This window comes from Cricetulus griseus, chromosome 8, assembly GCF_003668045.3.
Source record: "Cricetulus griseus strain 17A/GY chromosome 8, alternate assembly CriGri-PICRH-1.0, whole genome shotgun sequence".
NCBI lineage: Eukaryota > Metazoa > Chordata > Mammalia > Rodentia > Cricetidae > Cricetulus > Cricetulus griseus.
Window position 1 is genome coordinate 53,391,237 of NC_048601.1, and position 27,827 is coordinate 53,419,063.

The window sequence follows — 27,827 nt, forward strand, 5'->3', positions numbered from 1 at the left end:
ATCCAGCACCCCTCTTTGCTCCTTTCCATTTCCTTTATGACAGGCCTAATTTAAGCACCCATCTGTCCTCTTGTTGCTGCATTCTTGCCCCAGGGCATGGCGTGGCAGGAGGAGGTCAGGATGTTAGGAAGTTGGATTCCCGAGTGATGTTTCCTTTTCTAAAGGGGCTGAGGCAGGGATGGCTCAAATTGCAAGCAACCCTGGGCTCCACCCCCAGCCCTTCCCGGCGGTCGATGGTTTGGAACACTGGCTGGGCCTCTGCAAACAGGAAAACTGTTTTCTATTTGAAGGATACCCAGGACACCGTCAGGAACTCTGATAGGTGCAGCTTGCAAACTGGGAGAAATGGGCAGTAAAAGCCTTTTAAGTGGTAACCACTTGACCCTATAAAGAAGAACTGCACTGGTGCAGGAAGGTCTCCCAGGGTGACATTTGAGCTCGGATTTAAAGGGAGAAGCCTCTACCCCCCCTTCCAACCTCAGCTAGGTGAGAGGTAGCAGAGAGGCTCCAGGCTGACTAAAGTTGGTATGTTCTAAGAACAGGAAAATCCTGGCAGCTGAGCTTTACCCAGGAGGGGAACAGTGGATCCCACCAAACCTGGATACAGGGTTATGTTAGGATAGGCAGTGTTAGGCTACTACGTAGTGGAAATGTAAGCTGCTGTCAGCCACTGAGGGTCAAGAAGGGCTGTGGGTTTGGGAGACCACCCACTCAAGTACTGTGTCACTCCCCAGGCGAGAATCTCCTTCAGCTAAGGCCAAGCTTTGCACACTGGTTGGTCCTCAGCCATGATGTCCAAGACCCAGTCCACCATGAAAGTGGCCCGTGACAGTAAGTACTGAGCTGGGTGGGGGCTCCCAGTGGTCAAAAGGACCCCTGGAGCCTGGGACAGTTAGATGTGAGCTCACTCAAGGGTTTAAGTAGTCCTAAATTCACTCCATGTATGAGTTTCTTATGGCCTGCTGTGTTGCAGATCACCAGGGACTGCACGCTGTAAACAGTAGAAACTTGTCAAACAGCTTTCTCAGCCATGAGTGACAGGAAGGTGTACAGGGCTGATGTTTGGGGAGAGTCTGACCCTTGGCTTTAAGGGTACCTATCACCCATTCTGCCTTGACACTTCCACAGTGTTCCTCCAGTGTCCCTGGAACTTGGGTTTATGTTAGGTGTTCTCAACTTCAGCAAACATATCTGCAAGGACCTTACTTACAAACAAGGCCACATTCTGAAGTGCTGTGGAGATAGGGACTTCAGGGCATGGATTTGAAAGAACACATTGCAGATGCTTGCAGGTCAGGAGAGATGCCACCATGGAAGCAAACCTCCCTACTTTTTTCTGCTGTGATTGCTAGGCTGAGCCTGGAGGAGGCGGGCTGGCTGGTCCCAGTATGGGTGAAATGTCCTTTCTCAGGCCAAATGACATGTGTGATGTCGGGTGCTCATATTGGTGGCATCTGGAGAGGCTGTGAGGTGGGCAATGCCGCCATCCCTGCATTCTCTGCTCTCTTCAGCTTTTAAATCCCAAATTAATGTGCCTTTGGGGCAAGTCCTCCATGGTTCAAATTTGGAAAGTGTATTTTCACTCCCCCACACACCTATTTGAAGGCCTACCCCCAACATCTCCCCAGGTACTGTGGTGATGGGAAGAGACAACTCCAAGCCAGCTCTGTGCACATCTAAGCAGAAACTTGTGCCTACAGTGTGTCCTTTCAAACACACAATAAAAAACGCCTTTCCACACCCTGCTTTTCCCATGAGCCCACACACTGAGCATCCCCAGGAGTGGTGGTGTATACCTGTAATCACAGCACTGGGGCAAATCAGGCAAGAGGATTGTGAGTTGGAGTCCAGCCTGGGCTACATAGTGAGACCCTATTGCAAAAAGCTATCTTTAAAAAATTGGAGACATTTCATACTTTTGAGCAGATTCAAAATCCCACAGTGTGAGCGGAATGTGCTTTCTCACCAGCTGCTGACAATGGACACTTTGTGTATTGCCAAAAAATGAATTATTATACATACTTGCTCCCACAAGGATACTTAGACTTCCCCCCATATTCACTATCTCTCTCCTCCTCTCTCTTGTCTGAGTGTACTTAAAACTAGAGGCTAAAATAGATGGTGACACCTCTCAACACAGAACAGTGCAGGAAAACTGCTACCACAAGAAGAAGGGAGGGTGTAACCAACCCTCTGTAGGGGGACCCAGGGTGGTAGTGTTTAGTTCAGGGAAGGTGGTAGTTTGAGAAACTTTGAGGGGTGGTGAGTATTCGGGAAAACCAGGCCAGCCAAACAGACTTGGGATTGGCTTGCCTAAACCAGCTGTGAGGTCAGAGGGATCCCAGAGCTGGCCACAGCTTCCTGCAGAGACTGGGACTGAAGGACCAGCCTACTGGCTCACAGGACCTCAGCAGCCAGCCTCAGCATGGGTCTCATTCAGGGATACATGGCTGAGGATATGTGACCCTCATGATTGAGTGCTCTTTTACCAAATGGCCAAATTTATTTTCCTGGAAGCCAAGTTGTGGTGCAGGCCCATATCTCTTGTAAAGAGCCTCACTCATGGTCACCAGGTTGGTATCAGATGGGCAGGCCTTCCCTGTTGGGCAGGGCTGGGGACAACAACTTCGTGAGGCAGTTCAGAGCAACCTGGCTTTCAGAGAGTTCACTGCATCGTGGGAGCTGCAACCTGGCTGTCTCAGTTTGAAGGTTTACTGCTGTGATAAGTGCCATGACCAAAAGTAGGGGAGGAAAGAGTTTGTTCCTTCCTCTTACACTTTACGGTCCATCACTGAGGTAAGTCAGGGCAGGAACCCGGAGACAGGAAAGGATACGGAGGCATGGAGACATACAGGCTTTCCCTTAAGGCTTGCTCAACCTGCTTTCTTACAGCTCCCAGGACCACCTTTCCAGAGTGATATCATCCACAATGATCTGGGCCCTTCAACATCAATAACTAATTAGGACAATGCCAGATCTCATGGAAGCAATTTCTCAATTGAGGTTCCCTCTTCTCAAGAGGACTCTAGCATCAAGTTGACATAAAACTAGCCAGCTCACTAGCCATCTAAACTCAGTCCTGTAGTTAACCTACACACATCACCAGGCCTTTGGGATACTCTTACCCTAGTTTCCACTTGTGGCACTTCCTTCCTTTGAGACCTTTAGGAATATGGTCATCTATTCACTTTTTGAGTGATTCCTCATTCAAATTAATGATGCCATTTTAAAACTCTGGACTCTAGTCAGATGTGTACAGCTTTCCAGGACATAGTTTGATGAAGAGGGTGGCTGGGCACTCAACCAGAACTTGGTAGGCAGAGGCAGGAGGGTCTTTGTGTGAGTTTCAGGACACTCTGGTCTATAAAGCCAGTTCCAGAACAGCCAAAGCTATAGAAAGAAACCCTGTGTTAAACCCTCCCCATACAGAATAAGATTATTACCACTGTTTAGCCAAATTTGAAGCAACTTTAATTAAATACTGGCCAGGTAGATGGGCTCTGGCCAGGTCCATACCCAGGTTCCCAGGAAATGGCCCAGAATCAAGTATGACAAGGACTTCAGAAGGAAAACCCATAATTCATTGCATTTTCCATCAGGTCCAATCAGATGCAAGCAAAAAACCTGACATATTTCCTGCCTATGTACTTTCTGTCCACATAGGATCAAGCACATCTGGTGCAGATGAGTTAAAAAAAACAAAACAAAAAAACAAGTTGTTTTGGGGAATGAAAAACAAGTGGCTTATTATCTCCCATAATAGCCTCCAGAATTTCAGGAACTATCTGTTCTTGGGTAAGGGGCTTGCAGATCAGAGGCATTTTTGTTTCATAGATCTCTAAGGCATAGTATTTAAAAAGTAACTTTGGCTCTCATATTCCTCCCTTGAGTTGTATCCTGAGTCAAATCCTTGACTCTGTGATGGGTACCTGTTTATATTGGGATCTAATAACCATCAGCTTAATGGTACCCAGACAGGAATTATCATTTAGTTAAAGCATCAACAATGCAAGAGCCAACAGCAATTAGCAGAAGCAGAATGGCTAAAGGCTCTGTGATGGCTGACAGAGCCAATATCTAAAGGAACCTGGGAATGAGAATGGGGACCAGTTCATCTCAAGTCTCCATTTTTTGCAATTTCTCCAAATATAGCCAGATTATTTCTAACAATTCCTGAATGGTTTATATAGAAATAACTATTTTCTCTTAAAGCTATACCATAAACTCTGTTTTATATAGAGCAGGTTGAATGCCCTATCACACTATTGAACTATTTCAGCTAATGAATCTTCCTGTTGATAGATCTGGCTCTACTTGGTTTTAACAGGTGCCTTTTCTGGTATGCCAATAAGCAATATTTTGCCCCCTATACCAGGGAGTTTCCTTTCTATCTAACATTCCAGCCTGTTGGGGGAGAAGGGGCAATGTACTCTCTTTTGTAAATACTTCATGCTGAAACTAGGATGATGTTGTCAGGGCCCAGAAAAGCTGAAATGTTCCTACAACATAAAAATAAAGTATCCTGTTTTTTTTACTTCAAGAAGGAGGCAACAGGGCATAACCACAATCTACATAAGGCAAAACCAAGCTCCAATAGTACAAACAATTCAGAGCTCAACATCTGGAATTCATTCTAATCCTTTCGGTTTTCTTGAGAGCCTTGGATCACCTCTTTGGTCCAACCCTGGACAGCATATACATACTCAGCCCTCTAGATCTCAGCCTGCTCCATTTCATTGTGGCTGTTGCTTCTGGTGGCTGTCACATGGCACCAGCATTTCCAAAACTGCTAAGGTCACCCATTGCAACTTGGATCTCTTTAGGAACTCTAGCCCTGTGACACACTGGCAAAACCCAGCTGTTGCTCATGATCAGTGACCAGAGAGCTCAGAGATACATTCTGAGCCCCAGCCATAAATGCAGCCATGGCAGAGGTGGTGACTGGCTGCTGTCAGCAGCAGAGACAGCAAAAATATCTGACTCATTTCTAGCTCAGCTCCATGCCTGCAACAAAAGTTATGGACACACCAGGAAATACAGACGAAACTTTCTGACAAAACAGGGAGACACAACTCTCTCAAGAAACAGAGACAAAACTTTCCAACAAAACAAGCATATACAACTTCCTTGAGAAATAGACAAAATTTTCCAACAAGATAAAACTTTCCCCAGGGAATAAAACTTTTCAACCAGAACAAGGTGGGTGGGTGGCATCTTGCTATATGCCCTGGATGGGAGAATATTGGGGTCCTATTAAACCCACTCCACATCCCAGAATGGGATCCTACAAAACAGAACCAAATTATGACTCACCAGGAGGCCTCCATAGATGCTTGTTGCTTTTCTTAGCATGGCAGCTCACTCTAATAGTCCAAGAACTGAAGGCAGCCTCAGAGCCTTGGGACATCTCAAGACCCTTCAGTTTCGGAGTTCTGGATTGAAGGTCCAGCTTTAGAATTTGGGTGGGTGATCTGAATCTCGTTGGGGCCTCCAGAAAATGTTAATCTTACTGATTGGGAATAAGACCACTACCACAGTTTAAAGTCAAATTTGAAGCAAGCTTTAATTAAATATCCAGGTTCCCAAGAAATGGCCCAGAATCAAGGGCTTAAGAAGGAAAACCCATAATTCATTTCATGTCCCATCAGGTCCAATCAGAGGCAAGCATATATCCTGACATATTTCCTGCCTCCGTAACTCCCACTCACACGTGATCAAGCACATCTGGTGCAGATGGGTCAAACAAACTTGTTTAGGAGAGTGAAAACATGTGGCTTGTTACCTACCATAAACAATAGCTTCCAGGATTTCAGGAACTATCTGTTCTTGGGTGAGGGGCTTGCAGATCAGAAGCATTTTTGTTTCATGGATCTCTAAGGCATAGTAATTAAAACTTAAAATGTAACTTTGGCTCTCACACTTGTATCAAAAACTACACACACACACACACACACACACACACACACACACACACACACACAAAGAGAAGTGGTCAATTCCAGGGAGGCTGGTAGCATGACAGCCCCTGGTGGAATGGCTTAAGTTCCATATGTCAAGGAGGCCAAGGTGACCTTATTTTCTAGAAGCCTGGGCCAGGTTAATTGCTGAGAGGCTGCACAGAGCAGGCCACTCCCTCAGCCCCACTGGCTCTTGCTCTGTGACCCTCCCTGGGACAGTTAGACATTGATCTGACACTTTGAAATCTTTGATATGGTATTAAAAGCCAGAATTTAGAAAGAATCCCTAAAGCTTAACCACAAACCACAAAGAACCTATCCTCAAGTGGGCAAATGACAGCCACTAAACCTTCACAATAGGGAAGTTAAAGCCAAACCCCAGATGAGATGCCACTTCACACGCATTAGGTTACTTGTCAATAAATGACAAATGCATAAAACAGTGGGTGTTGCCAAGGATGAGGACCAGGAACAGTGGAAGATACAGCTAAAAAAAAAAAAAAAAAAAAAAAGCAGTCTGGCAGATCTTCAAAAAAGCTAAGAACCAAAGTAACATCTCAAAGTGATTCTAGTCCTGGATACATCACAAGGAAGATGAGTGAATGAGATAGGGTATGTAGTGAAGACAAGACAGGGAGGCCAGGGTCCTAGTGTCTGACCCCACCCTCACCCCATATGCTCCAATGTTTCGGTTTAGCCTGAGTGTTGGGGAACTGTTTGTTCTGTCTGCACATCTCTGGACTATGAGCTGATTGCAGGCTTGTTTAGATGACACACCAAATCTGGGCACTAAGGGCTGAGGCAGAGCTCAGATTTTGCTGTTCCCTAGGGTACCACAACATATCCTATGCATGTACATTCATGCTCCACCCCCACCACACATGTCCTCACACCCCTGGGATCAAACAAAACAAGGATTGCATGTCAAGGACCTGGCCATTATCTGATAGTATCTTGTTACTAAAATTCCTTCCTGAGAGAGACAGAAACAATGTCTACTCCCCCCCCTCCCAAGGTCACCAACATCAAACTCTTATGATTCTACTAAAGTTCACTTAGAACTTATAGATCAGTGGCTCTCAGTCTGTGGGTCTTGACCCATTTGGGGTCACCTAAGACCATTGGAAAACAGATATTTACATCGCAGTTCATAACAGTCGCAAAATTACTGTTATAAAGTAGCAACAAAAATAATTTTATGGTTGGGGAGGTCACCACCACATGAGGAACTGTATTAAAGGGGCACAGCATTAGGGAGAGTGAGAACCACCATTATAGAGCATGGGTGAGGTGTTACTTACAGGAGTGTGGGTGATTTCCCCCAAAGGCCACCTAGAAAGTCTTTACTCAGCAGAGATGATGGCTTTCTTATAGTCACGCAGATGGAGGCCCCTCTCCCAAGACCCAAGACTACATGCCTTTAGGGTAGAATTGTATAAAGCTGGTAGGGACGGGTGGCTGGATACTCTGGAGAGGGTCCCATGACCTTTCCCCTCCCTTTTCTAATATGATCCAACAGGACCAACTATGATGATCTTTTGACTCAGAATAGTTTTGTACAACATGTCAGGAGAGGCCCTAGATGAGGCCCAAGTTGGTCTGCACTGATGGGCAGCCTGGGAAGCAAGGGTTGGGGTGCATCATGTGAGCACAGGGGTAAGTGGCGGCAGCAACTCCATGAAGAGCTGGTGGCAGCCTGGCCCCTCCTTGAAGCAGCTTTGTGACCCCTCTCATGCCCTTTGAATGGCAAACTGTCTCTGGTCCCCTAAGTCTCTTGGCCGTGCTGGGGAGAGGGCACCCCAGGAAAAGCAGTCACGTTTTGGCTGGTGAAAGGGCATCAGGACCAGGCAGGGTTCCCCCACTGATTGAAGTAGAACCCTCCTGATTGTTTGCTATTTTCGAGCTCAGCTACAGGAGTAGAAGATGCAGGCAAGTCCAGGAGGCAGCTCCAAGACTTCAGTTGCTGCAGCTCCTACCCTCAACCTTTAATGTTTGGTGGTTCCTAGGAACTCTCCTTGTTGCCTGGCAGAAGTTTCTCGTCTCTGGGTTTCAGCCTTTCCTCTGCTTCTATTGTCTGTTGAGGTCTCTGTCCACTCTGCCCAACTTGGAGCTCCCCTCACCCACCTCTAGCACCCTTGCCCCCCCCCCCGTAGCCTTCTGCTACTGTTGCACCAAGCCCAGAACAGGGCACATCCTTGCACCTAAATCCAGAAAAGGCCTTCCTTTTGGCCCCCAGCAACTGAACGCTCAGAAGGCTGAGCAGACCCACAGCACTTGGAGGCCTCAAGTGCTGGTGGGTCCTCAGAGCACAGGAGTGTGCAGAGAAGAGCCTGGGGCTGTGCAGTGGTGGCAGTGCAAGGGACCTGGTCAATAGTGCTAACCTTGGTGATCCAGAGAACCCATTGCAAAGCTGGGAAATGATGGAAGACTAAAGATAATCCCAGGGTCCAGCAAGGGGCTAGTTCAGCTAGGTATGTGTGAGTCACGTGAATGAGCCATGGCCTTTAGACATTAACTTGCACTAAAAGACATAAAATAGACATTCTTAACCAATTGAATGCAAGTGCAACTACACCACTGACCCAGTCATCCAGGTCTACCCTTCATCGTCTGAAACGAAGCTGTCTCCCCAGTTCCAAGGACCAATACCTGTTTATGGAAGAAGTCATGTGTAAGTGGGCCTTTCTCTCCCTCCAGCCAGTTCCCAAATAACCACACTGAGACTTATTATTAATTATAAATGCTTGACCAATAGCTCAGGCTTGTTACTAGCTAACTTTAAAAAACATTATTTAAAAGTTTTTTTTTCATTTTACATACCAACTACAGTTCCCCCTCCCCTCCCTCCTCCTGCTCCCCCCATTTCCCCCACCCACCCAACCCCATCCACTCCTCAATAAGGGTAAGGCCTCCCATGGGGAGTCAACAAAGTCTGGCATATCAAGTTGAGGCAGGATCAAGCTCCTACCCTCTGTAGTGAGGCTGAGCAAAGTATCTCTCCATAGGGAATGAGCTCTAAAAAGTAAGTTCATGCACTAGGGATAAATCCTGGTCCCACTGCCAGTGGCCCTATAGACTGCCCAAGCCACATAACTGTCACCCACATTCAGAGGGCTTGGTTTGGTCTTATGCAGGTTCTCCAGCTATCAGTCCAGAGTTAGTGAGCTTCCATTAGCTCGGGTCAGCTGTCTCTGTGGGTTTTCCTATCATGATCTAGACCCCTTTACTCATATAACCCCTCCTCATCTTCAACTGGTCTCCAGGAGCTCAGTCCAGTGCTTAGCTGTAGATCTCTGCATCTGCTTCCATCAGTTACTGGATGAGGTTCTATGATGACAATTAGGGTATTCATCAACCTGATTACAAGGGAAGGGCAGTTCAGGCACCCTCTCCACTATCGCTAGGAGTCTTAACTAGTATAATCCTTATGAATTCCTCAGAGTTTTCCTAGTACCAAATTTCTCCTTATCCCCATAATGTGGCTCCCTCTATCAAGGTTTCTCTTTCCTTGTTGCCTAGCTTCTCAGGGGTTATGGATTGTAGCCTGGTTGTCCTCTTCTTCACATCTAATATCACTTATGAGCAATTGCATATTGCATTTGTCTTTCTGGGTCTTGGTTACCTCACTTACGATGGTTTTTTCTAGTCCCATCCACTTGCCTGTAAATTGTTTTTCTTTTACTGCCGAGTAATACTCCATTGTGTAAATGTACCACATTTTCTTTATTCTCTTCAGGTGAGGGACATCTAGGTTGTTTCCATCTGGCTATTATGAATAATGCTTTACTCAATAACTCTCAGTTAATCCATATTGCTTGTTACCTTTTCTCAGTATGGCAAGTTTATCTCCTGTTTCTGTGACTTCTGAGACTCTCGAGAGAGACTCCTCCTCTTCTTCTTCATGCAATTGTCTGACAGTCCCACCTAACCTCCACCTGCCAAGCTGCTGGCCAGTCAGCTTTTTAAAAAAGATTTTATTTATTTATTATGTATACAACATTCTGCTTCCATGTATATCTGCACACCAGAAGAGGGCACCAGACTTCATAACAGATGATTGTGAGCCACCATGTGGTTGCTGGGAATTGAACTCATGACCTCTGGAAGAACAGCCACTGCTCTTAACCTCTGAGCCATCTCTCCAGCCCAGTCAGCTTTCTTTTTTTATTAAACCAATCACAATGACATATATTCACACAGTGTAAAGGAATAATCCACATTTCTTCCTTTAACGAACTTTAACATAGTAAGGCTATATATAACAAAAACAGTTAGGTAATATCATACCCTTCTGGGGTCTTTGATGGAGTTAAAGACTGAATGATTATACTTAAAGTTTTCTTAGTTATAATAAAAGGTAAATTAGGTATAAAACTTCAGGCTCACAAAGATAAGATAGATGATAGAGTGTTTTCTTTAATTTTTACTTGATAATATTTTGTTGTATATAATTTACTATGTTATAATTAAAACTTTGTGTTTTAATTAAAAATGGGGAAATGCTTTTGTGCACATTGAAGATGTGTTGCTCTCATTGTTAATAAAGAGCTGACTGGTCAATATCAAGGCAGGGAGAGGTTAGGTGGGAGAGAAAGACAGAGAACACTGGGAAGAAGAAGGGTGGAGGCCTAAGGAGAGTAAGCAGGATGGGAGTACATACATGAGATAAGTGAGCCTTGGACAGCACACAGATTAGTAGAAATGGGTTAATTTAAATTATAAGAGCTTCTGAAAATGAGCCTAAGCTATTGGCTAAGCATTTATAATTAATAAGTCTCTGGGTGGTTATTTGGGAACTGGCTGGCAGAAATAAAAGTCTGTTTGCAAGCATGTGTACTGAGCCTGGTCTAAGTGATTCTGGCCTTAGAACACAGATTCTGGTGACCTGGAGTGACACATTGTTCTGGATAGTTTTATGTCAACTTGACACAAGCAAGCTAGTATCATCTAAATGGAGAGAACTTCAAATGAGAAAATGCCTCCACTGATCCAGTTGTAAAGTTTTTTGTTTTTTTTTTTAAACTAGTGATTGATAGGTGAGAGCCTAGCCCATTGTGTGTGGTGTCACTCCTGGACTGGTGTTCTGGGTTCTATAAGAAAGCAGGATAAGCAAGCCAGGATGAACAAGCCGGGAAGCAGCAACCCTCCATGGCCTCTGTATCAGCTGCTGTCTCGAGGTTCCTACCCTGTTCGAGTTCCTTTCCTGACTTTCTTCCTTGATGGACTATGATGTGGAACTGTGTGTGAAATAAGCCCTTTTCTTTCCAAGTTACTTTGGTCATGGTGTTTCATCACAGCAACAGAAACCCTAAGATATCCATTCTACCATGAAAGCAGTAACATGAACATTTTTGTTTGAGATAGGGTCTTAACTGGCTAGTTCCACTCTTTGTAGATCAGTGGCCCTGAACTCAATGAACTGCCTGCCCCTGCCTCACAAGTACTAGGATCATAGGTGTGTGCCACCACACCCAGCTCACATGAACTTTCTACAGTAAAGTGAGTCAGAAATCAGTGCAAGGAACAATAACTCTCAAAAGTGTGTAGAGCAGTGCAGTTGTGGGCAGGTGAGGAAGTCTGCTGTGGGACTTACAATGGCATTCACCTTAAGCTGGTGGGTGCTAGAATGTTCCTTAGAAACAAAGCTTCAACACAAAGGACTATTAATCACCAGGACTGATGACAGTCCTGAAGCAATGCTGGCACCTGACCTGCATTCATCCCATCCATCCTGGATGCTGATTACGTTTATGACAAGCTTTTTCATTTAGCATCAGGTTCTCACGATTCAGCCATACAGCAGGCAGCATGTAGTGAAAAAGCAAGAGGTGTTTGTGCATGCACAAAATGTATTTTGCTTCTTAAAATATTATACTTTTATCTATGTATAAATGTTTTTGTCACATGCTTGCAAGGGTCTGGGAAGCCAGAAGAGGGTTTCCCTTGGAGCTGGAGTTAGAGGTGGCAAAGACCAGGGATCACTCTTAACTCTGAAGCTATGTCTAAAACCCTTAAAACATATTTTTTATTCTTTGAGAATCTGAGAATGTATTTTGATCATACTCATCCCTGATCTACCCCTTCCCTCCTCCTCCTCAAATTCATGTGCTCTTGAACACTTTTTAAAAGATTTAAATATGTATTTGGGTGTTTTGCCTGCTTGTATGTATACATATGTGCCTGTGTCCTCAGAGGCACACTAGTGTTACCTAGTTATATACTAGAGATAGATTAGAGATACAGCACTGAGGCTGAGACAAGAGGATAATAGGTCTGACGCCAGCCTAGGACACACAGGGAGACTCTTTCAAGGTGAAAAAAAGCCTTTGCTGAGAAGAAAGAATGGGTAAGGATGCTTCTTACACCACAGAATTGAAAACTTTTGACAATGTATGTGCCTTTTTTAAAATTAAGAATGGAGATTTGAAGTACAATTTTGACTTGGTTTTGGTCTGGTCTATTTATTAGACTTTGTTGTGTTTGTGTTTAGTGTTTAGTTTTTAGTATCTTCTAATTTTTATGATGGGATAATTAAATTTCACTACCAGGAAAGTTTCCCATAGACTCTAGGAAGCAGGATAACTCAGCAGGAGGGCTCTATGGAAACCAAGATGCCTCAATTCCCAGATGCCCCATCCTTTGCCTTCAGGTTGTCTTCCTCCTGGTCAGACATGCTTTCTGGGCCTCCAGGGCTCTGCTCACTCTCACCCTTCCACCTAAGACTTCCTCCATCCCAGGGTACTGGGGGCCACAGCCTTCCCTGACTTACCCACACAGCTCAGTTCTGCTCTCTTCTGTTTGCCCCTGCTGGAGTCCTGACTGTCTTGGGAGAAGCCACAAGGCTCTTTGCTGTGGGTGTCAGGTGACAAGGTCAGTAAAGCAGCTTGACTCAATGCCTAAAGTCATCTGAAGAAAAATACGAACCTGCCTCAGGGACCAACCTGGCCCTTCAACTTAGATTTCTTGATCACAGGCTAGCAGAACCCTTTTCAGGTGGAAGGGGGTAGAGCTTCCCAAGGAATGAGATATTGACATTTCCATTTTGCCTTGGGAGGAATTAGGGGCTTGTTGCTTACAGGGAGATAACAAGGGGGCTGAGGGAAGGGAAGGCTTGAAGTAGCTGCCTCCTTCCAGTTCTCAGGAAAGAGATGCTCATGCCATTTCCTCACAGTCTTCTCAGCAAGGTCAGCATCCTAATCTCACTTGTAGACCCAGAGGCTCTGAGAGGTAGCTAAGTTGGTGCCCTGTGTGGCTGGAACCCAGCACCATGTTTGCTGTATGTTCACAGATCTCAGGGTCAGATTGGTCATTGCTGTGACTCTTTTTTTTGTGTCTCACCAGAAAGCAGCCTGGAGTTCATCAACAGCTCCTCTTCCTTCCTTGAAGACAAAAAGAAACATTCAAAGAAAAACAAAGGTAGTTTCCCAAAAAGGGTAGAGGCTAAGCCTGGCCCCTTTCCTAGGGTGTGTCCAGATGGCCTCCAGGGTACAGGGCAGAGTGGGGTATTTCTCTTCCTGTTGGACAGAACTCAACAGAAACACAAGGAGGTTGTAGGGAAAACCTTGAGAGACTTCTGGGTGACCAGGTCCTAAGTCTTTCTGTCTCACTAGAATTTTCAAATATAAGATTGTCTCATGGTCATGGAAGGGCTGATGTGCACAACTGTGTCTGACTCAAGGCAGGAAGAAAGGATACCCCGCTGCCCAAACACACACACAGCGCCCAGCTCTGGTTCACAGTCCCTGTAGTAGGGAAGCCAAGGCATCAGGAACGAGAGCAGAGGAACGGATGCATATACAAGCCTGGTGCTCAGAACACCTTCTCCACTCTTGTTCAGACCAGGTACCAAACCCAAGGAGCAGTGCTGCCCATGGTGGGCTGAGCCTGCCCATATCAACGTAATCAAGACTTATAAAAACTATAAACACCACCCTCTCATTACCTCAGCTATGAAGGAAAGGGCCATCCCAGAAGCCCCATCCAACAGTTCTGGCTCACATTCCATTGACCAAAACTCCATGTGGCCATAAATATGGACACAGAGGTCTTTTAAAGCAGACATTAGCTACCCTTCCTCTCTCCAGAGCTCTTTAACAAGCCTTTACCACACTACCCCCCTTGCCTTCCAGAGCTGTCCTGGAGTTTCATACTGATGGGGACTGTGTGTGCTGTTCATCCCTCTGACTTACTGAACCCCTCCCTGGAGCTCACACTATGTGTCCATGCTAGGATCTGAATCAGTGTAGTAGAGAAAAGCATGACCTGGGGTTCACAGAGTAGACCAGCATGAGCCCCAACTCAGGGCCTTCTCCTGGTTCTCTGGATGGATTTCTGCCTGTCTCTTTGGGGTCTCCAGGAGTTGGCCTGGCTTGCACCCCACTTGCCCTACCCATAGGAAACCTGTTCAGTTCCATCACTTTTGGCATTAGACAGGAGGCTCTGGTTTCCCTCTGGTGGGATTTTCACACCAGGATAGATGCAGCCATGGATGAGACAGACACCACCCCTCTCCACAGATTAAACCACAGAGGAAAGTTTGTGGGACTTAAGGATCCAGGAGAAGACTTCAAGTGTGGCTGGATCGAAGAGCACTCTGGGGACCCCTGAGACATAGGCTATTTTTTCCTTCTCCAGGGACTATACTTGACCCCTCAAGTAACCCTTTCCACATGTCAGAAGATGTGGATTTCTTCTTGTTCAGAGAGCAGGAGCAGAATAAAGCCATTGCAGTAAGTATCTGGGCCTGGGAAGCTTCCCTGCTCTCTGTTCCTGTCTCAGTTAAATGCTTCCCTCCTCAATTCACTCTCTGTCCTGAGCAATCATTGGCTCACTTATCCTATAAAATCAAGTGCAGAGCCTGCCTGGCTCTCGCATCTCTAACCTGTCCCATGACTCCCATTGTCATTGTCTCTGGGCCTTAGACAGATGGCTTCCTCAGATGCTGTGGCAATCTCTCTACCTCTTCCACTTTCCCCTGTGCAGAATGCCGTTCTCTCCCTATCTCACACCTCACAGGTCCCCTCCTATGGACCCACCCGCTGAACCCCTCCCTCACCTGATGTACCCTAACTCCACCTCCTGCACCCCTCCCCCACCTGCTGCACCCCCTCCTTCACTTGCTGTAACCTACCTCTACCTGCTGGGGAATCCTTTCCCCACCCGCTATACCCCTCCTTTCTTCTGGCCTGACCTGGCAGTCTGTATCCCCTGATCCAGGCTCAGCACCTGCTGTTCTCAGGGGCATGGCTCCATGGCAGCATCAGTGGAGCACTAGGTGAAAGACATACTTCAGCTTCTGTGTTAGAAACCGGAACAGGCCTGTGACCCATGCCCAGTTCCAGAATGAGACAGGATGGAGAACCCTCTCTCTAGACTTCACCTGGGGCCTTCCTCTTCTTGGATGCAGTATTGAGTATCTCTATTTCCAAGCCTGGCAGTACCTTGGGGTAATACCTTCTGCAAAATGTCCATGTGCAATTGCATGCTGCTCTTCTGCCCTTGAGACATCTCCAACTCATACCCTCCCCATCCAGCAACTCTTCCCTACTAAGGGAGTCCCCACAATACATTCTACCCAGAGAGTCCCTATTGCTGGAGTTTTCTTCCTAGTCTGGTCCCACTGCCACTTTAGCCCCCAAATAAAACACGATGGCTAGGGCTTCCTACTGTCTTAATTTTTTACCCATTTCTATTAATCTATGTATTTCTACATGGTCTTGGCTTACCAGAGAATGTTCAGATCTGTTTCTCCTTTGGGGGCTACATGGTGTCTCCTTTTGATGGGCCCTCTCTGCCTACCTTTCCCAGAATTCTCCTTATCGCCTAGTCCTGCCTATCTTCCTGCCTCTATTGGCCAAACAGTTTTATTCATCAATAAGAGAAACATATATACAGAAGGACATTCCTCATTAGGTCCCCCACATATACATTCTACCCAGAGAGTAGAATTACTACACATGTACTTCCCACTCAGTGGGGCCCAGCAGATAACAGACTGAGGAGACTTTAGTGCAAAGCCCACAATGTGAGACAGCACTGGCTACCAGTAATCTTCCAGCCAGGTGGCAGAACATCCTGCAAAAGGTACTGCTAACCTTTTGGAATCAGGTTTAAGTTCCCTAAGTCTTTTGTCAGTTTTAGCAAATCAAATTCTTGGTCTCAGTTTAAGGGGACTTTGGGTAAAGGGACAGATGATCGTCTTTTAGTTTGTTACCTGGCTGCATATTGAACTGGCACCTATGTTTGGTATAGCTGCCCCTCCTGTGTCCCATCATCAGGTGGTCATTGTCCTGTTCAACCCTAGAGGCTGTGTGCAAGAGTCCACAGTCCTCTAAGAGGACCAATAGAGTGCTTAGAATAGGGTGTGCGTGCGTGCGTGCGTGCGTGCGTGCGTGCGTGCGTGCGTGCGCGTGCGTGCGTGCGTGCGTGCGTGTGTGTGTGTGTGTGTCCGTCCTCCCTCCCTATGTGTAGGCCTGACTGGAAACGAGAGCCCATCTGACAAGAGCCCAGATCTCATTGCCTGCCTCCTCTCCCACCCCCAGGAGCGTGAACAAAAGAAGATGATGAGGGTGCACCAGAAGATGACCTACTCATCCAAGGTGTCCGCCAAGCACACTAGCCTGCGCCGGGAGCTGCAGCTAGAAGAGGAGATGGAGGACCAGGACCTGATGACTGAGACCCGGCAACTGCACGGCTTCCGTGACAACACTACCTGGAAGCTGGCCATGACCCAAGGTATAGCTCCCTTGCCTTGTGCAGAAGCAGGAACAAGAGATGATTAAGAAAAGCCCTCTCTCTGTGTGTCTGACACCACATACCTTGAAGAGCTCTGTCTTGTTGGGCCACAGTTCCAGGACATGCTGATCATATGGAGACTGCATGGTATGCAGAGGTAGAGGCAAGCTCAGCTTGCAGAGACTTAGGCCCACCCAACAACAGCAACTCCCAGTCAATGGGCAGTTCAACTACAGTGAGGAGGCCACATCTGAAATTTGCCTTCCAGGTCTTGGTCATCTTGGTCACACTGCAGCATTTGATAGGTCATGGCCAGCACTGGACTCCTCTAACTGTGCCAGCCTCATGAGTTGTGCGGGGTGCTATAATAAGAGAGGCCCAAGCTAGACAGTCTCCACATGAGAAGACTAACAGTCACCTTTCAGCATCCCAGGGAACAACTTCCTGGAGCCCCCCTTGGTATCAGAACCCACAGAGATGCTCTCAAATTGTATTTATGCTCCCTTGTATTCTCTAAGTCATCATAGATGTGTACATGGTGGGATTCAATATATATTCTATGTAGGCAATTGTTTGTAGTGACGAAGGAATTCTTTTACCTGTAGTACAAATGTGATTCTCTTCCACATATTTCTGATCTGATGGTTGAATCCAAGGAAACAGACCCCACAGATGCTTCAGCCTCTCTCCCCTACTCACCTTCTGGGTCTTATTGCAGACAATACTGTGGAGCCTGAAACATTGAATGACTACATGCAACAGAAGCGAAGCATGTTCCTCCTCCAGGTGGGAACGGCGGTGTCCGGTTGGTCTGTAGCTTGGCTCTGGCCCCGCCAGGGACCTTCATGCCTGCTCTGCTGGCCCACAGTACGCCTTGGCCATGAAGCGCAATGAAATCCAGCGACTAGAGATGCTGGCGACCCGGGAGGAGAACAGGCTGGAGAAGGCTGAGAAGTTCCTGGAGAAGGATGCGACCCTGTTTGATGAGTTCCTCAGGGAGAACGACCGTAGCTCAGTGCAGGCCATGAAACTGTGAGCCTTCAGGCCCTCGTGACCTTGCCAGTGAAAACCCATACCCTGGACCAGATCCAGTCCAAACTTACAGGACCTGGAGCCTCGAGACCTAGCCAGGCCCCGATCTCAGCCCATAGTCATGACCCCGGCTACCCTACTAGCTACCCAGCTGGCCTGTGCCCAAGGCTCAGGCCATAGCTCCATCCATTTCTGATTGACCTTTAATGATCCATGATTGGCTCCTGGTTTCCCCTCCCTCAGGGCTGAGAAAGAGTCCAAGATCAAGATGGAGAAGATCATTGAGATCAGGGACCTCACGGCCCAGATCATGAACATCAAAAGGTAGAGTGTGTGTGGGGGGCACATTTCCATGTCACTCCACTGGAGTCAAGGACCACTTGGGACCACAAAGGCCTCCCAAGGACTGAAACCCTGCGGGAGGCTGTAGTCTGTTTTATGGGTGTTGATAAAGCTGAAACTAAGTGACTCTCCTGAGGCCATACCATCAGGACACAGGGCCATTGTGGCCAGGGTGAGAGCAGAGAATAAGGACCCTGTAGGTCACAGAGGGTCACAACTCAGGAAATCCTGAGTGTTCTGGTCCCTGCAGGGCAAATTCCTTTCCCAGCTGCTCCCAGCTAGGGCTTGGTGGTGGACACGGCCTAACTTTCTGCATCCCTCCCTGGGCCTAGCGAAATCTCTAAATTCGAAGACACTTTACAACATTACAAGATCTACAAGGATTTCCTGTATAAGCTGTCACCCAAGGAGTGGTTGGACGAGCAGGAGGAGAAACGCCTGGCTCTCAGAAAGGCCAAGGAGCCTGGGGACAGCACCAAGGACAGCAGCATGGTCACCTTATTAGGGGAGAGAGGTAGGCCAAGAGAAGGGTGTTCCCCAAGGGTGGGCCCTGATAGTGGTGCAGAGAGCCTTTGCCCAGCTTGAAGGGACCCTGTATGTATGGGGCCCCATGTGGTCCTTTCTGTCATGGCTGCCTCCACACATAGAAGTACCTACTTTGAACACCCAGGAGCTCAGCTTGAGCCTTCCCACAGGGACATGTGCTTTCCAGGTGGATCAAGGGCTCTCCTCCCAAGCATTTCCCTCCCTCTCTTCTTCCTAGGATGAGAGTCTGAATTATCATGTGAAGTCTGGGCCCAGCAGTAGTCATATGGGGTTCTCTTTTGCTTCTTGTAGGGTCTAGCAGCAAGAGCAAGACGACTTTGCTGTGGAAAGGTATGGCTGCCCCAGTCCAGAGGGGACCCACACCTCATGCCAGGGACACACATAAACCTTCTAATTTCCCCCTAGAGGTTCAGAGCTTAAAGAAGTCCTCAAGGTCTACACGGTCTGGGCAGGCCCCATCCAGCTCTCAGAGCCTCCCGCAGGTTGGTCAGCCCAGCCAGCCCAGCCTGTACAGCGACCTGGAATCCAGGATGTGAGTGGTCTCCAGGGGGCTTAGGGGGGGGGAAGCAAAGGGCACTAAAGGACACAGCTAGGTTGTCAGGGTCACAGGGGAGGGGCAAGGAATTTCATGTGGCTCTGGGGCAGGGCGAGGAGAGGGAAACCAGCTGAGGGTCATTCCACAGAGCTGCCTCAGGTGTCTGTTTTTTGCCCTGAGGTAACTGAGGTAGTCAGTATCCCCAGTGTGACAACATAATAAAGGAGAGTGGGTGGGGCTAGAGGGGTTGTTCCTCACTGGAAGACTTGTGCCAGGGCAGCTTTTCCTGTCTGTAGGCTATCCTGGGAGGGTCATCAAGGCCCCATATGTCAGAGCCCCAGAATATTGGGAAAAAAACTACAGGGTCACTGCTGGGCCCAATAGTATCTGCGTTTTAGTGACATTTTCCTGATGACAAATTCCTGTCTTGGCACTGGGTGGCCTGGTTTTCTCATCTTTCTATTGTCTAGTTGGTTCCCTCTGTCAGTCCTCTGTTGGCTCTTTATACACCTTGGTGGTATCCTGACATCACATTTTCAATATTGCTTTATGAGGAAAAATTAATTTTAATAATGCCATGTTATCAATCTCTCCACATACGGTGGGTGCATCTCATATTCTTTCTTAAGAAATCTCTGCTGGCCCTGAAGTGCTTTTGTGCTGCAAGTGTCAGTGCATTGGTGTGGATACGGGCATCTGGGATGAGAAACGGGTACTTCCTCAGTAGCAGTCCCAGTCTTTGCTGTCTCTTCCCATGCTCCATCTTCTGTCTCCCCCTGCTCCAGGACCATCTGGACCCCCTCCTTGGTTCTGCACACTGTACCCCCTTTCCCATCTGCTCAACTCCCCAAATATGCTTTTTGGGCTGTGGGAAACTCCTGCTTTCTCTGCTTGTAAGCATCTTTTCTTCTTGTGCATAGTGGTTTTGTACGTCTTTGAGATAGACTAGCTACCATCAGTGACATGGATGCGTGTTGACTGCTGATGCTGGCTGGGAGCCTGGTGCAGAGGCTCCAAGAGGTCAGAGTGCAATGCCAGCTACCTACCAGTCACTTCAGCCCTGTCTGTGTTGAGAGAGCTGGGGATACAGCGGACCACACTGGCCTGGCATTGAACCCTGGTCCCTCTCCCTATCTGCAAGGACAGTGCTTCCACCTTTGACCTTTTACCTGACAATTTATAGGACTCAGGGTATATGGTCTACAATCTAGGCACACAGGCCGAACACCTACTGATCACAAATCCTACAGGAATTTAAAGAACTTTTCTGGTACACATACACTTTCACCATTAAAAGTCAAATTTGCATATGAGATGGGGTGCTTGTTTATAATTACATGAATGATTGCGTATCTTGGCTGGAGAGTTAATACTGCCTGATGCAGAGCATGTTCAGTATTTTTCAGTTGATCAGTTTTTGATTTTATAATCATCAATGCTGAGAACACCATTTTACATAAACATAGTATGTCAGAGGCATGCTTAGGGACATCCCAAAGATATCATTTGATGCATGGAATGATTATAGGAAAGTACTTTTTGTTTTCTGTAATTAAAACATTGTTTCTATAAGAGGAGAAGCTTTGGATGCACAGTAAAAACTCTGCAATTTGCAACGTAGTCTTGAGCCTGAGCCTCAGATCTGAGCCAAGGTGTTCCAGGCAGCATAATTGGTGGTGTATGGTGTAACAGCATGCACAGTGCAAAGTGCACATGTGTGTGTGCTCAGAACCAAGTCTGCAGTGAATTCACAATGCAACATGGCTGAGCACTGTCCAAAAACACTCCAGATTAGTTATACTTTGTTTGTTTGACTTTTAATGAATCTCTGGTCATTGCATGTTAGGAGACCTTGCACTGTTGCTCATTATTTCCCATAATTCTCACATTTAGCTATACAACCCCACATGGGGTTGGGACCCACAGTTTAAGAAGCTGGGAGCCAGCCAGGTGGTGGTGGTACATGCCTTTAATCCCAGCACTCAGGAGGCAAAGGCAGGCAGATCTCTGTGAGTTAGATAGAGGTCAGCCTGGTCTATAGAGCAAGTTCCTAGACAGCCAGGACTACACAGAGAAACCCTACCTCGAAAAACAAAACAAAATAAAATGCAGAGGACGAGGTGAACACAATTGGATGGATTGTGAGCTGCACAAGGTCACAACTGAGAAGACCATATCCCTTTGAAGGGTGGAATAAAGGCAGCGGGGCTCAGCAGTCTCCTGAAGTACCTCGAGTCAGTGGCTGAGCTGTGTGCTACCTCCAAATTCCTCTTCTGTACATGGCCCCAGAAGGTGCAGGGGTGAGGCATAGGCAACTTTCTGTGCTCGTAGAGTGCTATGCACCAGTGTATCTCCATTTCCACCTCAGATTCCTGGGCATCTGGCAGGAAGATGACCCCACCTGTCCCCCATATAACACACCTGGACCTCCTGAGCACAGCACAGCTAGAGTGGGTGGGGGCCACTGAGAAGGGCTGGGAAGCATGTGGAGGTGGACTCCACACAGTGCTGAGGCCATGCAGCCTCTTTGTATCCCTGTGAGCTGTCTCCGGACAGTCCCTGCTCGGTGTGGTGCTGCTTGGAAGAGCTTGGTATGCCCAATGACTATGAGTGGGGCATATAACCAGGCCCAACCCGGGTGACCTCAGAGGGGGCACTCAGAAAATGAATGGTAAGAAAGAAGGTAGGTACAATGGAAGTGAGGGCCTGCACCTAGAGAGAGGGCTGACAAGTCGGGTGAGAGTAACCTATCACTGGATCAGGAGAAGGTAGTCTTGTTCTAACTGGAGACCGGTGACTGAATTTTGAGTTTCTTGGCTGTGGGACCTTGATGGGGGCTGGTATTACATCTGGGCAATATGGGGGAAGGGGGAGGGAACATTCTCCATCCATGTCTTTTGTCCTTTGACAGCCCCACCACCACCACCACCACTGCCACCACCACTCGTGGCCTAGACGGGCCCAGGAGCTCTGATCCCACTGTCTGTCCTCAGGTCAAGCTCTACGATGCCATCACAAGACGACACTGACAGCGACGGGGAGGTCTGTGGCTGGGCTCTCTTCCCCCATCTATCAAGTACTCTACACTGTCCACCAGGCCCTGTCCTATACAGCACCCTCTGTCTACTCCTTACAGGAGATGGAACTGTACTTCACTGAGCCCCAGCAGCTCTTGGATGTCTTCACACAGCTAGAGGAACAGAACCTGTCACTGATTCAGAACACACAGGAGATGGAGGAGACCTTGGATGATTTGAATGTCACTCTGAGAAACACCCAGATCCGCATGTAGGTTGCCATGCTGCCCCCTCTTGCTACTCCTGCCCCATTACACTATTAGCTGTCCCCTTCCTTGTATAGGATCTGGGTAGATACCAGGACCTTGGAGCTTCCTTCAATCAGAAGGCAGCATTGAGGACCTCCCATTCAGCCCTTCTACCATTAACCCAGGCTGTGGGAAGCCAGCCCTGCCATGCAGAAGGCCACCATACCCTAGGGCATGGTTTGGAAGGGGCTGGAAGCTGGTCTTCAAGACTCTTCAGTTATGGGGAAGTATTAGAGATCTTCACAACACACCCTGGCCCCCAGGCTGTGAGGGAAGCCATAGGGCCAACTGAGAGGCTAGAGCCAGTCTGGGATGGTTGGGGCCTGGGAAGACAGGTCTGTCAAAGCCTGGCTAGCAGAGCAAAGGCCTAGGACTCTGGAAAGATCCTAGGGAAACCCAGGACCCTAGGTGTAGCCAGCAAGGCAGCAGGGGAGGCAGGAGCTGGTCTCACTCCCATCTGGAGCTCACTGGATGCTCAGACCCATAATCCCCGCTATAGGGTATGACCACCAGCCATCCCATCCCAGTTTCTTCTGCGGGTTCATTCCAGAGCCCATGGGGGCTGAGTAGGGAAGGCTAGGCTGGGGTACTGGGTGGGGTGTATTGTTCAGACTCATCCTCCAGTCCCTAAACTCTGAGCAACTTTTCTGGGTGGGCCCAAGGCCTGCAAGGAACAGGCTGGGCCTGCCCATGGGAGCTTATGCTGATGGCATGGGACGGCAGACAGACCCATACACTGACTGCTAGGAAGAAGAGAGGGTGGGTAATGTGAGGGCCAGGTGATATCAGGTGAGAGGGGCAGGCAAGAAAGCAGTGTGTGGCCCAGGAAAGACAGACAGCTCAGGCAACAGAAGCAGCCAGGGCACAGGCCCCAGTCCAGCTGAGACTTCAATGTCCAGATAGGGAGCCATGTTCCTCATAACTCACCTTACTGATCCAGCATGGCTACCTCCAGTTACAGCAAAACCGTTTTCTGGAAACCTGATAAGGGCTGGAGACACAAGGAGATATTCTGGAGAGAGGCCAGAAACCTCTCAGAATCCCAGAGAACCTGCTCTTCCTCAACACAGCCATCTATGCCCCTAGCAGGACACAGGTGACAGGCAACAGCTATCCCCAGAAACACCCACATGTGGTTTCTGAGTCAAAGCCCATGAACTCAGCTACCCTTTCTTAGGAAAAGAAGATCAGACAACAGCTTGTGAGAAAATAATTAAAGAAATTGAATGGATAATAAACTTAGCAAAAGAACCTTAGATCCAGCTGGAACATTAAAAGAGTTAAGGGGGTAGCTTAGTAAAGTGCCTGCCTTATAAGAAGGAGGACCTGTGTTTGATTCCCAAACTCTCCCAGCCTCTCTCGCTGTGTGTGTGTGTGTGTGTGTGTGTGTGTGTGTGTGTGTGTGTGTGTGCGCGCACGCGCGTGTATTGGCTATATACATAATGGCTATAAATGGTTAGGAATCATGGTATGCATTTATAACTATGGTTTTTGGGAAGGAAAGGGCAGGGAATCCAGCAGGCCTAGTTCATTGACAAGCCCCAGGCAGTGACAGACTCCTGTCTCAAAACACACACACACACACACACACACACACACACACACACACACACACACACCATACATTCACACATTTAAGGGAGAAATGATGACACTCCTCAGTCACCTCCAAAAGACAGAAGAGGAGGAATGCTCCAGCACGGCTTTGATGCCAAGCCAGCCAGACAGCTCAGAAGAAAGGGGTCCAGAACAGGGTGTTTTATCACTGTAGATACAAAGACCGAAGGAGATGAAAACAAGTTGAACCTCAATAGTGTGTAAAACGACACTAAGGATTACAAGCTAGGAATAGAAAGGGATTTCAATTGGGAAACACCACAAGATCCAAATAGCTAATGATGTTAAGGGCAAGAGACTAGTGGCTTTCCCACTGACACCAGGTGCAAGGGGTGGGTGACTGCTTTCTGCACTGTCCTGGAGTTCCACCCCTGGTGGGCAGAGCCTCCACTCTCTAGATCTATGGCCTTAGGGCAGGGCTCTGCCTCCTAGGTCTTGCCTGGTGGGAGCCCTGGTGCTAAAGGAACTGTCTGGCCCTGCAGGGACAGAGAGGTCAACCTGCTGAAGCAGTGGATTGCCACCATGATGATTTCAATCTCCAAAGAAGAGGAGGCAGCAGCAGAGCTGCAGCTCAAAGCCCGTGTCTTCCACTTCGGGGAGTATAAGGGTCACCAGCAGGTAGGGACAGGAGTGTCTCAGGGCAGGGCCCAACACCTTAGGCCCTGCCCACTTCCTGTGCCCTGGGTGCTTGGTGTGGCATGTGCTCCCAGACACTTGAGAGTAGGGACTAGGGCCAAGAGCTCAGCACACAAACACAGAAGTATCATTTACTCGCTTAGTTTTTAGTTCTTTCTGGAACTTTCCAGTGCCTTATATGACAGACACCAGGCCAGGGGCCTGCCTCCTGCTTGGCCAAGAGCTACTGGACACTGGCTGTGGCCAGGCCTGACTAAGCCTTGTTGCTTGTTGCCTGCTGCTGATCATTAATACCCACTCAACACTCACACAGCAGTTGCTACCTGCTTTCTGAGTTCATCCACCTTGGGCCTCACAGAATGTGTTCAGTGCACAGCCCCCTGGCCCAGGGGGCTTGCTAAGGAAGCTGGAGGAAGGGCTGGGATATGAGATGAGTCAGGCATACCCAAAGAAGCACCAGGGCTATTCTGGCTAAGAAAAGCAGGTACCATTGCTCCACCCCACTCTCTTAAGTCTACACTGTGGCTGTTCCATCCTGGCTGCCAAGCCGTGATTGCTGGTACAGGCACGTGATCATGTGAGGGTGAGCAGGGGCCTGCAGCCATGCCACACCACTGGCCGACTGTCCCCAGGAGATGCTGCTGGAGAGCCTGAACCTCAAGGTGCAGGATGTGTACCAGAATTGTGTGGGCATGCAGCAGGAGGCCAACCTGGGCACAGTGCAGATGCTGACTGTGGTGGAGCACCAACTGGACGAGCTGCTAGAGAATCTGGAGCGAGTGCCCCAGGCCAAGATTGAGCAGGCTGAGAAGATTAAGGAGAGGGAGCGGCGCATAAGGTGAGTCACCGTGCCCAACCTTCTGTGACTGCAGCCCTGGCTTGGGTGCAGGGTATTCTAGTCAGTGTCCAGCCTTATGAATCTCCTCAGATAGACAGGTTCAGGACTCTGTCATGTGAGGCCAGGCCTCTGAGTTCAAGAGGACAGGGGTCATGGGACACAACTATCTGCCAAGTCTGTCTGTCCCAAGTATGGGGCCATCTCTGGAGCCTCAGCACCTGCTCTGAGACTAATGTTCTAGCTAGATGCCAGGGTGTAGGACTGTAGGTACAGGGACTGAAAACACAAATGTGGATCCAGGAAGACATGCTTTCTAGGTTGTGTGGTCTGAACCTTGAGTTACCCTCAAGCATGGTGTCTACATAGTCCTATCTGCTTTCCCCTGCAAGCTTTGGAAAGGCAGAGGGGGAATTTTCTACATGTGGGAGGGCATGGGCTGACCTGGAGCCTGGGTGGGAAAAGGAAAGATTTCTCCCAGGCTCTGATCCCTGTAAGCCACCTCTTGTCTCCAGGATTCGTGAAGAGAAGGCCAGGATACAGAAGCAGCAGCAGGAGGAGCGGCTACAACGGGCTCGAGCCAGGGCCCAAGCTGAAATAAAAAAGAAGGTGAGGGGTGGGTCCAGGGCCACTCTAGGGTGTACCTCCTAGGCTCTCCAGCCTGAGCTTCAAGGCTTCCCTGAAAGAAGGCAAATCACTCTGCTGAAGAAACAGACAATTGCTTTCAGTGCCAAGGTAGAGTGGAGCAGTCTCCAAAGCCAGGCACTTGTAGTGCCCCTGCCCTAGGGCTGTCCTCACCAGAACCAATCCCCCAGATGTGCTATTCAAAACACCCCTGCCAAGTGCAGATGCTCACTCACACCAATATCCAGTCTCAGGGTCCTGTTGCTCTGTCCAGCCCCCAGACAGACTCTAGGTCAGACAACTGCCTATTATTAGGCCTGTCTTCTGGGTCTCAAAACCTCACCCCATAAAAAAATGGACTGTGACAGCCCTGTGCCTTTTGGATGTGACAGCATAAAGTCTAGCTCTGAAAGCAGGCCTATAGCCAAGCATGGCTCCTGAGAGACAGAGAAGCTAGTGGGTGTCTATGATACATGGCTGCCCATTTCATTGCTTGGGAAAGATGAACACCGCTAATAATAAGATACTTCTAAACATTCCAGTGCCTAGTCCAGAAACAAAGCTGAAGATGCAGCTCATTAGGATTCCAGGCCATGATTAGGACTCAGATGGCAGGGAGAGCATTAGACAAAAACAGGACAATATATGGAGGTGTAAACCTAACAGGGCCTTAGCAGGGAGGGGAGGGGAGGCTTCTCTTTCCTGAAGAGGAGTTTCATTAAGAAAAGGGGTTGAGGGGCAGAGGAGAAGAGAGAGAGAGAACACATGCTGCCACAAGAGGGATGGCAGGGCAGAAAAGCCTCTTCAGAGAACCTCCCTAAGCAAATCCAAGAACAAAGGAAATAGCTAAGTTTAGGGGGGCTGGCAGAAAGTTTCATATCACATGATTTAGTTCAACATGTTGTATGTGACAAAGAGCATGCAGGAGCTAGGTATTGGTATCAGTCAAGGGCTGTTGCTGGGCACAGAACAGACAGCTTAAATCTGTCCCAGAAAGCTCACTTTTTAAGAGTGATCACTGACTTTCAGAGGCCTGTGTCTAATGTGTTCTGTCACACTGCAGGGTCTCCTTTGGGAGCCCTGAGCTAGGAAGCACTTTAGTTCTTGCCCTTCAAAAAGTGTGCTCTATGGAGCTGGCATGGTGACTTCTAGGCTGATCCACACTCCAAGTCCCTTTAGTCAATACCACCCCTGAGTGGCTGGTCTGCCTGACCAGGCTTTGCTGGGCACTTCCTGAACCTTATAGCAGGGGATGTGGGCAGCATGGCATCTACATAGCCAGCATAGGCTCACCATGTTTATTGCCCCTGCAGAGAGGCAGAAGATTGGTATGCCGCTCCCGTCCACCAATCATAAGAATAAAGGAGGCGTCTGAGCCCTTGGTAATGAACAAAGAAGAGGAGGAGATGCTCTTCTTCTTCACTTAGCAGCAGAGCTGGCTGAGGGCTCAGGAAGAGGTCAGTAGTTAGTCAAGACAGGCATTGTGAGCCTGAGGGGTCCCTAACTCCATCTCATGCTCTCCTGTCAGCCTCCTTTACTCACAGGAAATAAATCATGTCTCTTGGGAGTCTGAATAACCTGTTGAAGGAAGCCTCTTGGAAACTTTCTTTTGTCATTTCACCCAAAGCATTTTTGAGGGACAGA

At 48.2% G+C, this 27,827-nt stretch overlaps 1 protein-coding gene across 1 annotated transcript; it reads left to right on the forward strand.

Moving 5' to 3' along the window:
* The first annotated feature begins 791 nt into the window (after positions 1–791).
* On the forward strand, positions 792–27,610 carry Cfap100 (cilia and flagella associated protein 100). The gene is made up of 16 exons (XM_035449035.1): positions 792–831; positions 13,299–13,376; positions 14,592–14,686; positions 16,499–16,691; positions 17,410–17,477; positions 17,560–17,723; positions 17,967–18,047; positions 18,398–18,579; positions 18,903–18,941; positions 19,017–19,143; positions 22,140–22,188; positions 22,283–22,434; positions 24,571–24,706; positions 25,357–25,562; positions 26,075–26,168; positions 27,497–27,610. Exons 1-16 carry the CDS (start codon positions 792–794, stop codon positions 27,608–27,610), a joined length of 1,818 nt encoding a protein of 605 aa, XP_035304926.1.
* Positions 27,611–27,827: the final 217 nt, after the last annotated feature.

Bases quoted from the DNA above. Each gene is read 5' to 3' on its own strand.
- Cfap100 (XM_035449035.1), top strand. From the start codon at position 792: ATGTCCAAGACCCAGTCCACCATGAAAGTGGCCCGTGACA. The intron at 832-13,298 runs GTAAGTACTGAG...GTGTCTCACCAG, and splicing joins CATGAAAGTGGCCCGTGACA to AAAGCAGCCTGGAGTTCATC. The intron at 22,435-24,570 runs GTAGGTTGCCAT...CTGGCCCTGCAG, and splicing joins AGAAACACCCAGATCCGCAT to GGACAGAGAGGTCAACCTGC.